Source organism: Raphanus sativus, unplaced genomic scaffold (assembly GCF_000801105.2).
Source record: "Raphanus sativus cultivar WK10039 unplaced genomic scaffold, ASM80110v3 Scaffold1355, whole genome shotgun sequence".
NCBI lineage: Eukaryota > Viridiplantae > Streptophyta > Magnoliopsida > Brassicales > Brassicaceae > Raphanus > Raphanus sativus.
This window is the reverse complement of record NW_026616667.1, coordinates 1-12,147: the sequence shown is the minus strand read 5'-3', so window position 1 is coordinate 12,147 and position 12,147 is coordinate 1. Positions and strand designations below refer to the sequence as shown.

The 12,147-nt window shown below is 39.4% G+C and overlaps 3 protein-coding genes across 3 annotated transcripts; 1 reads left to right on the top strand and 2 right to left on the bottom strand.

Moving 5' to 3' along the window:
- Positions 1 to 325: 325 nt before the first annotated feature.
- LOC108862549 (DNA mismatch repair protein MSH2) lies at positions 326 to 4,599 on the top strand. The gene is made up of 12 exons (XM_018636711.2): positions 326 to 483; positions 571 to 620; positions 733 to 765; positions 849 to 1,922; positions 2,000 to 2,554; positions 2,756 to 2,866; positions 2,947 to 3,036; positions 3,126 to 3,308; positions 3,397 to 3,523; positions 3,625 to 3,818; positions 3,989 to 4,114; positions 4,190 to 4,599. The coding sequence occupies exons 1-12, from the start codon at positions 435 to 437 to the stop codon at positions 4,391 to 4,393; spliced, it is 2,796 nt and encodes a 931-aa protein (XP_018492213.2). The 5' UTR covers positions 326 to 434; the 3' UTR covers positions 4,394 to 4,599.
- A 106-nt stretch (positions 4,600 to 4,705) lies between these two features.
- LOC130504093 (histone deacetylase 15-like) lies at positions 4,706 to 8,568 on the bottom strand. Its single transcript, XM_056998680.1, has 17 exons — positions 8,323 to 8,568; positions 8,080 to 8,232; positions 7,896 to 8,001; positions 7,759 to 7,823; positions 7,609 to 7,684; positions 7,452 to 7,516; positions 7,299 to 7,354; positions 7,107 to 7,230; positions 6,892 to 7,017; positions 6,751 to 6,801; positions 6,600 to 6,668; positions 6,366 to 6,474; positions 6,200 to 6,279; positions 6,032 to 6,114; positions 5,902 to 5,947; positions 5,368 to 5,826; positions 4,706 to 5,287 (listed from the first exon to the last, which is right to left on the bottom strand). Exons 1-17 carry the CDS (start codon positions 8,446 to 8,448, stop codon positions 4,886 to 4,888), a joined length of 2,196 nt encoding a protein of 731 aa, XP_056854660.1. The 5' UTR covers positions 8,449 to 8,568; the 3' UTR covers positions 4,706 to 4,885.
- A 547-nt stretch (positions 8,569 to 9,115) lies between these two features.
- LOC130504092 (small polypeptide DEVIL 7-like) lies at positions 9,116 to 9,828 on the bottom strand. Its single transcript, XM_056998679.1, has one exon. The coding sequence runs from the start codon at positions 9,470 to 9,472 to the stop codon at positions 9,317 to 9,319; it is 156 nt and encodes a 51-aa protein (XP_056854659.1). The 5' UTR covers positions 9,473 to 9,828; the 3' UTR covers positions 9,116 to 9,316.
- Positions 9,829 to 12,147: the final 2,319 nt, after the last annotated feature.

Genomic DNA, 12,147 nt, shown 5'->3' with positions numbered 1-12,147 from the left:
CAAATTACAGAAATTAAATTATCTAGGTGATGATATATATGAAAATCTATCACAATCTAAACAATTTTGTTGCTAATCATGTTTCTAAAAAAGAAATATTTTCCTCTTCGTGAAACGTAGTCCCAAAATCGTGGATTTCGGTAATAAATGAAGTAACGAACTTGATGTTTATATAGCCCAGTAAGCCCAATACGAGTTAATGGGCTTTATCTTTAATGGACCGACACGCGTATCGCAAAACAACGTTGATCCACGCGCCGCCGGGAAAAAAAAGTTGCCGCCCAATCATTTTCCCGCCAACCTCGACACCATAACCTGCCTCGAAAAGTTTGTCTCTTTCTATTCCATTCCAGTAGTCAGTCAGGAGAAAAAGAATATTTGCTCCTTTAGTCTCAGAACATAGCCTAAAAGGATATTTTCACCTTATCTGCCTGATGGAGGGTAACTTCGACGAGCCGAACAAGCTTCCGGAGCTTAAACTCGGTAATCTAAAAACCCTAATTCTTTTTTGTTAGAATATCAATTTGGGGTTTTGTGGGTTTCACGGAAGTTTCTACCTTTAACCTTCAGATGCTAAGCAGGCGCAAGGGTTTCTCTCCTTCTTCAAAACCCTACCAAATGTAAAGTCTCCTTCTCCTTCTTTCTATCTCTAGGGAAACAGATAGATATGCCTTTAATAAGAGCTCTCTAACTAATGCTTATGTGGTTTTGATTGGTCTTTTCCTTTAACAGGACTCGAGAGCTGTTAGGTTCTTTGATCGCAAGGTGAGTTCTGAATCTACACCACTTTTTTTGGTTACTTCTCTCACTGTGTCTAGACTTTGATTAAATGCGTTTTATTTTTGCAGGATTATTATACAGCTCATGGAGAGAACTCAGTTTTCATCGCACAGACTTATTACCACACAACCACTGCTCTACGTCAGATTGGGAGTGGAGCAAACGCTCTTTCGAGCGTCAGCATCAGTAAGAACATGTTCGAAACGATCGTTAGGGATCTTCTCCTGGAGCGGAATGATCATACCGTGGAGCTTTACGAAGGAAGCGGGTCGAATTGGAGGCTTGTGAAAGCAGGTTCTCCTGGAAACATTGGGAGCTTTGAAGATGTTCTGTTTGCGAACAACGAGATGCAGGACACGCCTGTTGTTGTCTCCTTGTTTCCGAGTTTTCAGGAGGGGAGATGCGTTGTTGGGATGGCTTATGCTGATCTCACCAGGCGGGTTCTTGGACTAGCTGAGTTTATTGATGATAGTCGTTTCACTAACCTGGAGTCTTCTCTCGTTGCTATAGGTGCAAAAGAGTGCATCTTTCCAGCTGAGTCTGGCAAAACTAATGAGTGCAAAAGTTTGCGTGAGTCTCTGGAGAGGTGTGGTGTGATGACAACAGAGAGAAGTCGTCAGGAGTTTAAAGGAAGAGACTTAGAATCAGATCTAAAGAGATTGGTGAAGGGGAATATTGAACCTGTTAGAGATTTGATCTCTGGGTTTGAGCTTGCCACCCCTGCTCTAGGTGCATTACTCTCGTTCTCTGAACTTCTTTCCGACGAGGGTAACTATGGGAACTTCGCAATACGCAGATATGATATCGGCGGATTCATGAGACTCGACTCTGCAGCTATGAGGGCGTTGAATGTGATGGAGAGCAAAACTGATGCAAACAAGAACTTCAGTTTGTTTGGTCTCATGAACAGAACATGTACCGCAGGGATGGGGAAGAGACTGCTTCATATGTGGCTCAAGCAACCTCTTGTGGATTTGAATGAGATTACGATGAGACTAGATATAGTTCAGTGCTTTGTTGAAGAAGCTGGGTTAAGGCAAGATCTTAGACAGCATCTGAAGCGTATCTCAGATGTTGAGAGGCTTGTCCGGAGTCTCGAGAGAAGAAGAGGCGGTTTACAGCACGTTATCAAACTCTATCAGGTACTAAAAATTGTACTTGTAACTGATGTATCAATTTTTCTATGATAATTGATTCAGTTTTCATCTTCTCTGTGCAGTCAGCTATAAGGCTTCCCTTCATCAAAACATCACTGCATCAGTACACTGGAGAATTCTCATCACTCATCAGCAAGAGATACGTGAAAAGGCTTGAGGCTTTATCAGACGCAGATCACCTCGGCAAGTTCATTGATCTGGTAGAGTACTCTGTAGATCTTGACCAGCTAGAGAACGGAGAGTACATGATCTCCTCAAGCTACGACACCACGTTATCATCTCTCAAAGATCAGAAAGTGTCGCTGGAGCAGCAGATACACGAACTGCACAAAAAGACAGCTATAGAACTCGATCTTCCGGTGGACAAGGCCTTGAAACTTGACAAAGCAGCGCAATTCGGACATGTGTTCAGGATCACGAAGAAGGAAGAGCCGAAGATCAGGAAGAAGCTGACGACACAGTTCATGGTGCTGGAGACTCGCAAAGACGGAGTGAAGTTCACAAACACAAAGCTTAAGAAACTTGGGGACCAGTACCAAAGTGTTGTGGACGATTATAAAAGCTGTCAAAAGGAGCTGGTTGATCGTGTAGTTCAGATTGTTGCCAGCTTCTCCGAGGTATGTCTAGTTATCCATGTTAAGCATTGGACTGTTACAAAAAAATGGCTATCTTAAATCATATAAACATGTATGCTATTTATAAATGTTCAAGAAATTGTTAGGGGGTAATTAGGCCATTTATAGGAGATAACTGATTAGTCGGAAGTCTATATCGATTTTTAGAACACCGGTATGTATAATGTATATTGTATGGTTTAGGTGTTTGAGGAGCTAGCCGGGATGCTCTCTGAGATGGATGTTTTGCTAAGCTTTGCTGATTTGGCTGCCAGTTGCCCTACACCATACTGTAGACCAGAAATCACCTCTTCGGTTGGTACAGTGTCAAGTTGATTTGATTGTTTCGTTTTCAAAATTTTAATGGGTTTTCTTCTTTGTTTTATACATTGCAGGATGTTGGAAACATTGTACTAGAAGGAAGCAGACATCCGTGCGTAGAAGCTCAAGATTGGGTGAACTTTATACCAAATGACTGTAGACTTGTAAGTATTGTAATATGGTAAACATAAACCAAACACCTTTGTTATTCTTTGTGTCCCTTGACTTGAAGCAATTCCTTTGTAAAAATCAGGTGAGAGGAGAGAGTTGGTTTCAAATAATAACGGGACCTAACATGGGAGGGAAGTCCACTTTCATTCGCCAGGTCGGTGTGACTGTACTGATGGCTCAAGTTGGTTCCTTTGTTCCTTGCGATAAAGCTTCAGTTTCCATCAGAGACTGTATCTTTGCACGTGTAGGAGCAGGCGATTGCCAAGTGAGTTTTAACTCTCTGCTTCTTTGTTATTGAATCTGCTGAGTTGTGTAAACCTCTTTTAAGTTTTTTTTTACCTTTCATGTTATAGCTGCGTGGAGTGTCTACTTTTATGCAAGAAATGCTAGAAACAGCGTCGATATTAAAAGGAGCTACTGATAAGTCACTGATAATCATCGATGAACTGGGCCGTGGAACATCAACATATGATGGTTTTGGTTAGTTTTTCAACTGCAACGTTTCTTCTTTTTTTTTTTGTTGGAATTTGAGTTGATTTTGCTGTATTATGTTGTTAACGTTATCTTGGTGAATGTATCAGGTTTAGCATGGGCTATATGTGAGCATCTGGTTCAAGTGAAGAAAGCTCCTACTCTGTTTGCTACCCACTTCCATGAACTTACTGCCTTGGCTCAAGCAAACTCTGAGGTTGCAGGTAACACCGTTGGTGTTGCAAACTTCCATGTCAGCGCACATATTGACACAGAAAGCCGCAAACTCACCATGCTTTACAAGGTTTGTTTTAGTTAAACCCCATCTGCTTCTTCCCCTAGAAGAAGATTCATATGCGCTGAATCTTAGAATTTATTCCTTGCAACCCTTTCAGTTAAAGTGTCTCTCTCTGGTTGAGTTTCTTACAAAGACGAAATTAGCATTGTTTTGATGTCTGTGTTTTGTCTGGTTAGGTTGAACCAGGGGCATGTGACCAGAGCTTTGGGATCCATGTGGCTGAGTTTGCCAACTTCCCTGAAAGCGTAGTGGCGCTCGCAAGGGAGAAAGCTGCAGAACTGGAAGATTTCTCCCCCAGAGAGGTCTGAATCCGTTTTTTGTCTCATTTGTACCTAAGAGTTGTGACAAAGATTAAATAGTATTATGGTGGTTTGCAGGAGAGTGGGAAGAGAAAGAGCAGAGAAGATGATCCAGAGGAAATATCAAGAGGGACAGCCCGAGCTCACAAGTTTCTGAAAGAATTTGCAGAGATACCAGTTGATAAAATGGAGCTAAAAGATTCACTTAAACGCCTATGCGAGTTGAAAGATGAGTTAGAGAAAGATGCTGTGGACTGCCACTGGCTAAAGCAGGTCCTCTGAAACAGCCGTGCAATTCACTTCAGTTGCTTTTTTTCCAGTTCCATTTTTTGTAAATTATCTCTCTCTCTCTCTCGGCTCTTGAAGACTTTTGTACTTGTTCTTTGGGATTTACTGATTAGGCGGATGAAGACGAAACAACACTTGATTTTGTTGATCTTTTATGACGAAAACAGCACTTCTTTCTGAACAGAATCGAGTTTATCATAGATCAGTGTCCTGCAATGAATAGTATTTAGGAATTAGGAAGATGTTTCTCTAGCATCTTTTTGAGCATGAATTCATACGCGTGGCGAGAGCGTTGAAAACATGATATGGCCAACAAAATGATCAAGTTAATACCCGTCTCTTTTACAAAAGCAAACTACAAGACAACGGCTACCGCAAAATAAACAGCAAAAAGACAAACAATAACCACATAAGAATCATCCTAACAGCCTTTCAATCTCGTGTTCATCAGTCTCAAGATCAAGAAGAGGGCGACGACCAATTGCATCAACCTGCTGCACTCTCACGATCAGCAGGAGAGACGATTCCTGATATCTGGTTCAGCTCCAGTACAATCGACTGGAAGGTTGGCTGTTCATTCACATACTTCCTCATCTCCTCAAAACGAGAAGCAGACTTCGCAACCAGCTCATTGTACATCTTCTCCCTCGCAACAAAATCAGTCCGTGACTTCCTGAGACGTCTAACCTCAGACTTTAAGACCTTAGCCTCCTTCTTCATCCGCTTTTTCTCCAAACGCATCGCTCGCACCTTGGCCCTCTCTTCTTCTAGCTCTATGCGCAGCGCGTCCATCTCCTCGAGCTCCTTTCTCTGCCCTTCAAGTTCAGCCCTAGCAGTCCTGAGCTTACGCTTATACTCATATACCATCTTGTTCACACTCGCTATTGACTACATTTCAAGAAAAAAAAAATTATATTAGATCCTTCACACCATAAGCACAAAGATCTGCAAAATGAATTTGAACATACCCTAGCAGCACTGAGAGCATACTCGTTGTACAAATCGGATAGAGTCGTGTCATCAAAAGGAGTAGGAAGATCGGTGGACGGATCATCACTGATCAAACGGAATAGTTCCCCACACGCTTCTTTGTCATCGATAAGCAAACCATCACCGGAGTAGCTGAAATTAAACGCGAACTCAGCAGGCGGCGGCGCAACTCTGCGAGACGGAGCTTCCTCATCCACAGCGACAGATTGCGCATCAGGAGCCGCCGCATTGACGACGGCCTCCTGAGTCTCAGCTCTTTTCCCTGGCCTGCTTGCTTCCCACTCTGATAGTAACTTGGAGTAGGAGGTAGCAAGTGATGGCCAGAACTTCATTTGGATATTCATTACATCAAGAACGGTCCGCATGCAGGCTCTTGAAGGAGGAGCTGTAGCTGTAGCTGTAGGCAAGTCCTCCTCTGGATTTTCTCCCATAAGCACCTTTTTACAGATTAAAACGGAATCATCAATAAACGTTCTGTCTTCATAACCATATATGAACAGAGAGATTTAAACCTTGATCACTGCAGTAGCAGAAGAAGATATGGAGCGAAGATTGTAGCTGCAAATGATTGATGACAGAGAAAAAAATCTTTAAAGCTGCCACCCCCCATTGAAAGCAAGAAAACTATTCATAAACACGAACCCGCCCTCGAGAATAACTAGCATTTTCCCGCCGCACAGATCACCTAACATCTGTGTCATTCGAGAATAACCTGCCGGAGTCACCTGAAAGTAATTTTTTTGTCAAATCAAATAGAATGAACAGAACATGCTTTGACGAGGTGTGACAGCCCTAGAATATAAAGCTTACTTTACAGCATCCTAGTGGGTCTCCTTTAGCTGCATCAAATCCCGCTGATACGATGACAAAATCAGGAGAGAATGCAGAAGCTGCAAGGAAAGAGTTCCAGTTAGACTTATACTGGTTTCACTTCCAGAGCATATTAGTCATAAACTAAGCCAATAAAACTTAGTACCTATGGGAAGAACTACATGCTGAAAGGCATAGATATAGTCTCCATCACCAACTCCACTACAACTCCATGGAACATTTACACAATAACCTTCAGCACCATTTGTACCAACCTGCACCACCCAAATCGGATATTACTAACAAACACAATATAGCACCATAGGATACAAACTCAACAAAAAGCTAGTATATTGCGGTAACTAAGAGCACTAATTTATAATATTAAAGCATTTGGTACCTCATCAGCAGCTCCAGTGCCCGGATAGAACTTTCCTCCTTCATGTCTATGCAAGGACATGTACATTACCTATATAATTTTTAACAATAGGTTAATCTGGAAAAGGACACTCCAAGAATCAATGAGAGATGCATAGAGTTTGGCAGCTTACAGATTTGTTTTGTTCGAATATCTCTTGGGTTCCATTTCCATGATGCACATCCTACAACAATCGAGAAGATATTCACATTCAACTAAAGAAGGTTGAAGTTCTATAAAAACCACCCCCGTTTTGAGTTATCAGCGACATTACCCAGTCCACAATCAGCACCTTCCTTGCCCCTGCTGCTTGTGCAACTAATGCAGCAACAGCTGCATTATTGTGAAGACAAAACCCCATAGAATTTTTGATGCCTGCATGATGACCGGGAGGTCTAACCTGATCCAATCAAAACATTTTTAACGCGGTTAACTTCAATTTCAAGCAGATCTTTAAATTTTAGAAATTATGGTGAATGATTGACATACCAAAGCGAAACCATTTTTCACACGGCCAGAGAGAATTTCTGTAGCTAGATCAGCGCACAAACCTGCTGCAAGTCTAGCAGCACGTGCTGAATGCTCATTAGCATATGTGTCAGAGGTGAAGTAGCTGCCAGACAATGGGAAAAACATGAGAAGCGAGGGCCAAAACTAGATAAGTTACAGGTGAATTCAAACCTATTGTGAAGCTGGCTTGTAATATCAACAGCATCAACATGCTCTGAAGTGTGTACCTCAAAAAAAAAGAAAAAAAAATATAAGTCAGTTAATGAAACAAACAAACTAGTCGCAGTTAGAGATGTCTCCAAGGCTATTTAAGTAGCAGCTCACCATCTGGAGTTCTTGTTTCGTGATTTCCCTTGCAGGAATAGGAAAACATCTTCCAGGAAAAACGCCTGCAAGTTTTTCAGTATGTGATGAATACAAAAATAACATACAGTACAGCACAAAACAGAACATGGACATATTACAGAACCGATATACCTACCAGCTGCGGCAAGACTGGCAGCTATAGCTCGAAGACGATCAGGTCTCTCGGCATGTGGAAGTGTTTTCATTTCGAACTTATTAAGCATGCCATCAACACATGTTAAGATACTAGACTTCTCAGCAAACTATGAAAACAACAGAAACATACTTCTGAGTGTAGCAACATTCTCTCGTCGAAACCAACAGCTGTTGAGCTGGTTGCAGGTGAGCTTCCTAAAGATCAAGATAAAAAGGAGAATTGAGCATGCTTATAGTTAGTTATCTTAACGTTCAAAACAAGCTCACCACTTCCTAGCTTCTCTTCAACTTGGGAGAGACCAGTATCTTTGCAAAAAGGAGATGCAAAGCATCCATGCCTCAGGATACCAGACTCCTTGTGCTCACCACACATCTTCACAAAAAGGAATCAACTTCAGTGATCCTCCATAGCCAATGCAGCACAAAAGTATTCAAACATGAAAAAACTCACATAACAATGGACCATGTCACCAGGGTTTGGCATAGTGCAATTGACGCAAAACCACTTCACAGACTCAACAGGTGTCCTCTGCTGCTCCCAATCACTATCATCCTCGTCGTCTTCGTCTAGAAACCTCATTTCTCTTGAAACCTTAGCTCTTTTCTGCGTAAGACACAGTAACAATGGACGATATATCACCTAAGAAACCATTTGAAACGCATTTTAAGAGTAAAGTTTTGAACTTTAGCTTACGGATGAAACACCAGATGCATAATTCACGTCTCCGTCGCTGAACTCATCGAGGAGGGTTCCGTCACTACCGTCTCCATGTTTTCTCTTTGAAACCTCACAGGAACTCTCGAGAGTTTCTACAGCCATATAGTCAAAGTAGAGGAAAAATGCAGTTGAGAATCTGCTGGACTTCCTTGCTGCCTTCTTCTCTATCGGAAAATTTAGAACCGCAACGACGGAGCAAAACTTCTTCCGGCGAAACCTATCTACTAACCAACCACGATAGGAAACAGAGAGATGCTACGACGACGTTTGGGGCTTAAAGTGTAAATGATTCTTTGGGCTGAATAGCTGTTACCCAATAATAACATAAGCCCATTAACCAGGCAGATCCAAAACCATTAACGTCTTTCACATATTTGCATGTATTTTTCATTTTTTAGATACTCATAAAAGAGGTTTTTGATTCATTACGAAACTGTTGGGTTAATTTTCGGATAGTTTTTTTTCTGGATAAAAGTTAAATCTGAGACATGCAACTCGAATAAGACTCTCTCAGCTTCTTCTTCTTTTTCGCTTTTTTTTTCTGGCTAATTCGATGTATGTGATTTTTAGTAGAATACATTTTGTGGACAAGTATTCAGCCCCCTCTATTTGTGTGCATGTATACGTGTGAGTAAATAGTAACTTACAAATTACAATCCCCATAGCTAGTACCTAAACGCAACCTCGCGGCATGTTCTATTAAGAAATTACCTTTGGTAGCAAACAAAAATTACTTGCTATGATTAACATAAATAGACCATCCATTGACAAGAAATATCGGGGTACATATATGTATATTTTTTTTTTGAGAAGAAAAATATCGAGAAATGTATATTAACAACAACAACACCTGCATAGATTGAGAAAGAAACACCGTAAAGCGAAGATATATGTGGCTGGTGACCTATAAATGTCTCCATTTAATGCCTACGTGTCATCATTTTAGACATACAAATGTGTGTATTGATGATTACTCGTTCGAACAAAGAAGCAGAGTAATACATTTCACAATAATGTAGAGCGTTCCTCTCTTCCTTTTCAGAGATTTCCCATCTCGTTTTGGTGAAGACGGTTTCTTCTTCTTCTCCCAATTCTTCAATGCCTCATCCTTTGACCTTTCCTTCATTGTTTCTCTCTCTCTATATATAAGCTTATTTTGCTTCTTTAATTATAACGTTTAGGTGTAACTTGGTATTGATTGTGTGATCTTTAAAGGATTTTTAAAAGGAAGTGAAGGTTCATCATAATATTGGAGTGAGAGGGGGAAAAGAGATAAGGAGAAACTAGTCCACACAATTGATTCAGGACCCTTCAAGAAAGAAACCCTAAAACAAAAGCCGCTTGTGGAGTGTAACCGGTTAGCTTCCCATTATGGTTGAAAATATTTGATGTATTGTTTTCCTGTCTCTTTTCAGTTCAAAGATTCATCATCGGTAAAGATATTTGTGAGATTTTTTTCTTTAACGTTTCGGATGGATTTATTTGGTATATATGAGTGGGTTATGTTAGGATAGACGGTTATGCGACCGTCCAAATATGATCTTCATTTTAAGTAAAATTGGGCTTGCAAACTAATTTATGGTTAACTGCTAAATATTTGACTGATTTAATGGTATTTGATCTGGATTTGGGTTTTTGTAATAAACTTCAAGTTTTCACATAATTATAAGATCTCACTAAACTATATAATTACAAATGCGCGAGTCCAAATAGCTATCGTTGAACATATATAGTCTAAATTTCATATAAAAGGAAATCTAATTGCTACGTATAATCACTAGTTAATCAACTTTCATATAAGAAGTATACATTTATATCTTTTTTGTGCCATCATATACATTTTTATATTTTTGTCATCGTATACATTTATATCTTTGAACTTACTCATTTTTGTTGAAAAGGATTATATATTTTTGTCAACAAAGATTAAACATTTCAATATAGCTTCCCCATCTCCCACAAAAAAAAAAATCCACCTTTATGCTTCATTCAAATCACATATACTAGCAATGTGCAACTGAAATCTGATCATAACTCGTTTTAACATCTAATCTATTAAAATAGAAGTATTTTTTTTAACTGATTATTTAAAGTTTTTAACTTTCTTTTTCACACTTTATCTAACTAATAACTCAATTTTGGATAAATTTTAGTAATTTATGTCCAAAATAGAATCAGAACTATTTATTTGTTTTTATTTTTTTTACCACATAGTTTAAATTATTTTCCAAATTTAGATGCCACATTCATTATCCAATCTCACATATTGTTTATATTCCATTTAATTAATATGGTTATCCTACGGGTGTACTGGTCACGTTCTAGTTTAACTGTTAAAATCGAGAGGTTGACAAAAAAGAACCTGAAAAAATCATGACCGTAAATCACTACTTTAATAAATATCAGCCACTCTACTGAATCAAATCGTTATGCTATTTGGCATTTAAATATCTGGTCATCCAATAATTTAAAACCCATGACCAAATAGGGTCAAGTCAGACTTCCTTAAAATACAGACAGCTCATTTCAGGTAAACAGTTAGGGACCTAAAAACATAATGTTCAGAGTATTTGAACCACATAGATACTTCTCATTGTTGGAACAAAGATTTGGAGAGCTGCCGTTTGGGGTGGACCATCCAGGATCCCCAACAAACCAACACCTCCTCCTACTCATCTAACCGTCATTTTGTTACCTCAGCTCTAGTAGCAGAGGCTCTCGCGGTAAAAGCTGCCCTCACTATGGCATCTTCACTCGGATTACAACACATTTGGGTGTTCTCGGATTGCAAGGCCCTCGTTTCTCTGATCAAAAAGAAGGAACGGGATACTTCTATCCTCTTTGTACTTCATGATATCGCCTGTTTGGCAAACTCTTTTGTTTCTGTCTCATTTTGCTTTGTCCCTCGACTTGGGAATGTAGTGGCTGATACTATAGCTAAGGCTGCCTTGTCTGAGCTGCAGCATTCCCTCTAGTTGGGTGTTTTGTAGAACTGACTCTTTTTATGCTTTGAATGCAATGGTTTGATCAAAAAAAAAAAAGATACTTCTCATTGTTGTTAAAAAAAAAAAGAAGATACTTCTCATTTTGTTTAGTTGTGTGAAGCTGTATTGGTCTCTGGCCTTTTATGGCTATAGCATCTGCAGTGAAAATATCGCATAATCTCTCATTATTGTTTATTTCTGAAAATAATGAATAGTGAAGAGAAAAATATGAGAAGTTTCTCATTCAAAAGATCTTTAAACATTTGTAACAGACCTTAATCACATTTCTCATATTGTGATAACGGCTTTGAAAAATTACATAAATAATATTTGAGAAATTCATAAGAGTTCTACCATTGACGCTGGCCTGGTTTTCCTTTGGTTTCCTCTTTCTACCAGCAGTTTTATCCTACCATTTTATTTCATTGGTATTTAGGTTGCTGATTTTAAGGGTGAACAAATTATTTAGAATCTGAAATTGAATCGATTATTCGACTCGATCTGTTTAAAAATTTGGAATATAAAAAAGGATTGTATACATTTCCTGTGATCTACGTAGATTGGAAACAGTACAATAACATTTCCAACTTTAAAGGTTTATTAATATAAAGGCAACATTATTGCAAGAACAATTTTAAATCCTTAAAATAAAAAAGCTAAAGATGAAAGAGATATCAAAAGGGCGGAAGACGAAGAACGAGCTGGGACGTTTCTTATATAAGGACATTCTTCTTCAGTCCTACTGTTTTTGTGGGTTCCACTACCCTTAAGGACGAGCTGGGACGTTGCGATAATTATGCTCTAAGGAAGCTATGTA

Bases quoted from the DNA above. Each gene is read 5' to 3' on its own strand.
- LOC108862549 (XM_018636711.2), top strand. From the start codon at position 435: ATGGAGGGTAACTTCGACGAGCCGAACAAGCTTCCGGAGCTTAAACTC. The intron at 1,923-1,999 runs GTACTAAAAATT...TTCTCTGTGCAG, and splicing joins ACGTTATCAAACTCTATCAG to TCAGCTATAAGGCTTCCCTT. The intron at 2,555-2,755 runs GTATGTCTAGTT...TGTATGGTTTAG, and splicing joins TTGTTGCCAGCTTCTCCGAG to GTGTTTGAGGAGCTAGCCGG.
- LOC130504093 (XM_056998680.1), bottom strand. From the start codon at position 8,448: ATGGCTGTAGAAACTCTCGAGAGTTCCTGTGAGGTTTCAAAGAGAAAA. The intron at 8,233-8,322 runs GTAAGCTAAAGT...TGTCTTACGCAG, and splicing joins ATGCATCTGGTGTTTCATCC to AAAAGAGCTAAGGTTTCAAG. The intron at 6,475-6,599 runs GTACCAAATGCT...TGGGTGGTGCAG, and splicing joins GCACTGGAGCTGCTGATGAG to GTTGGTACAAATGGTGCTGA.
- LOC130504092 (XM_056998679.1), bottom strand. From the start codon at position 9,472: ATGAAGGAAAGGTCAAAGGATGAGGCATTGAAGAATTGGGAGAAGAAG.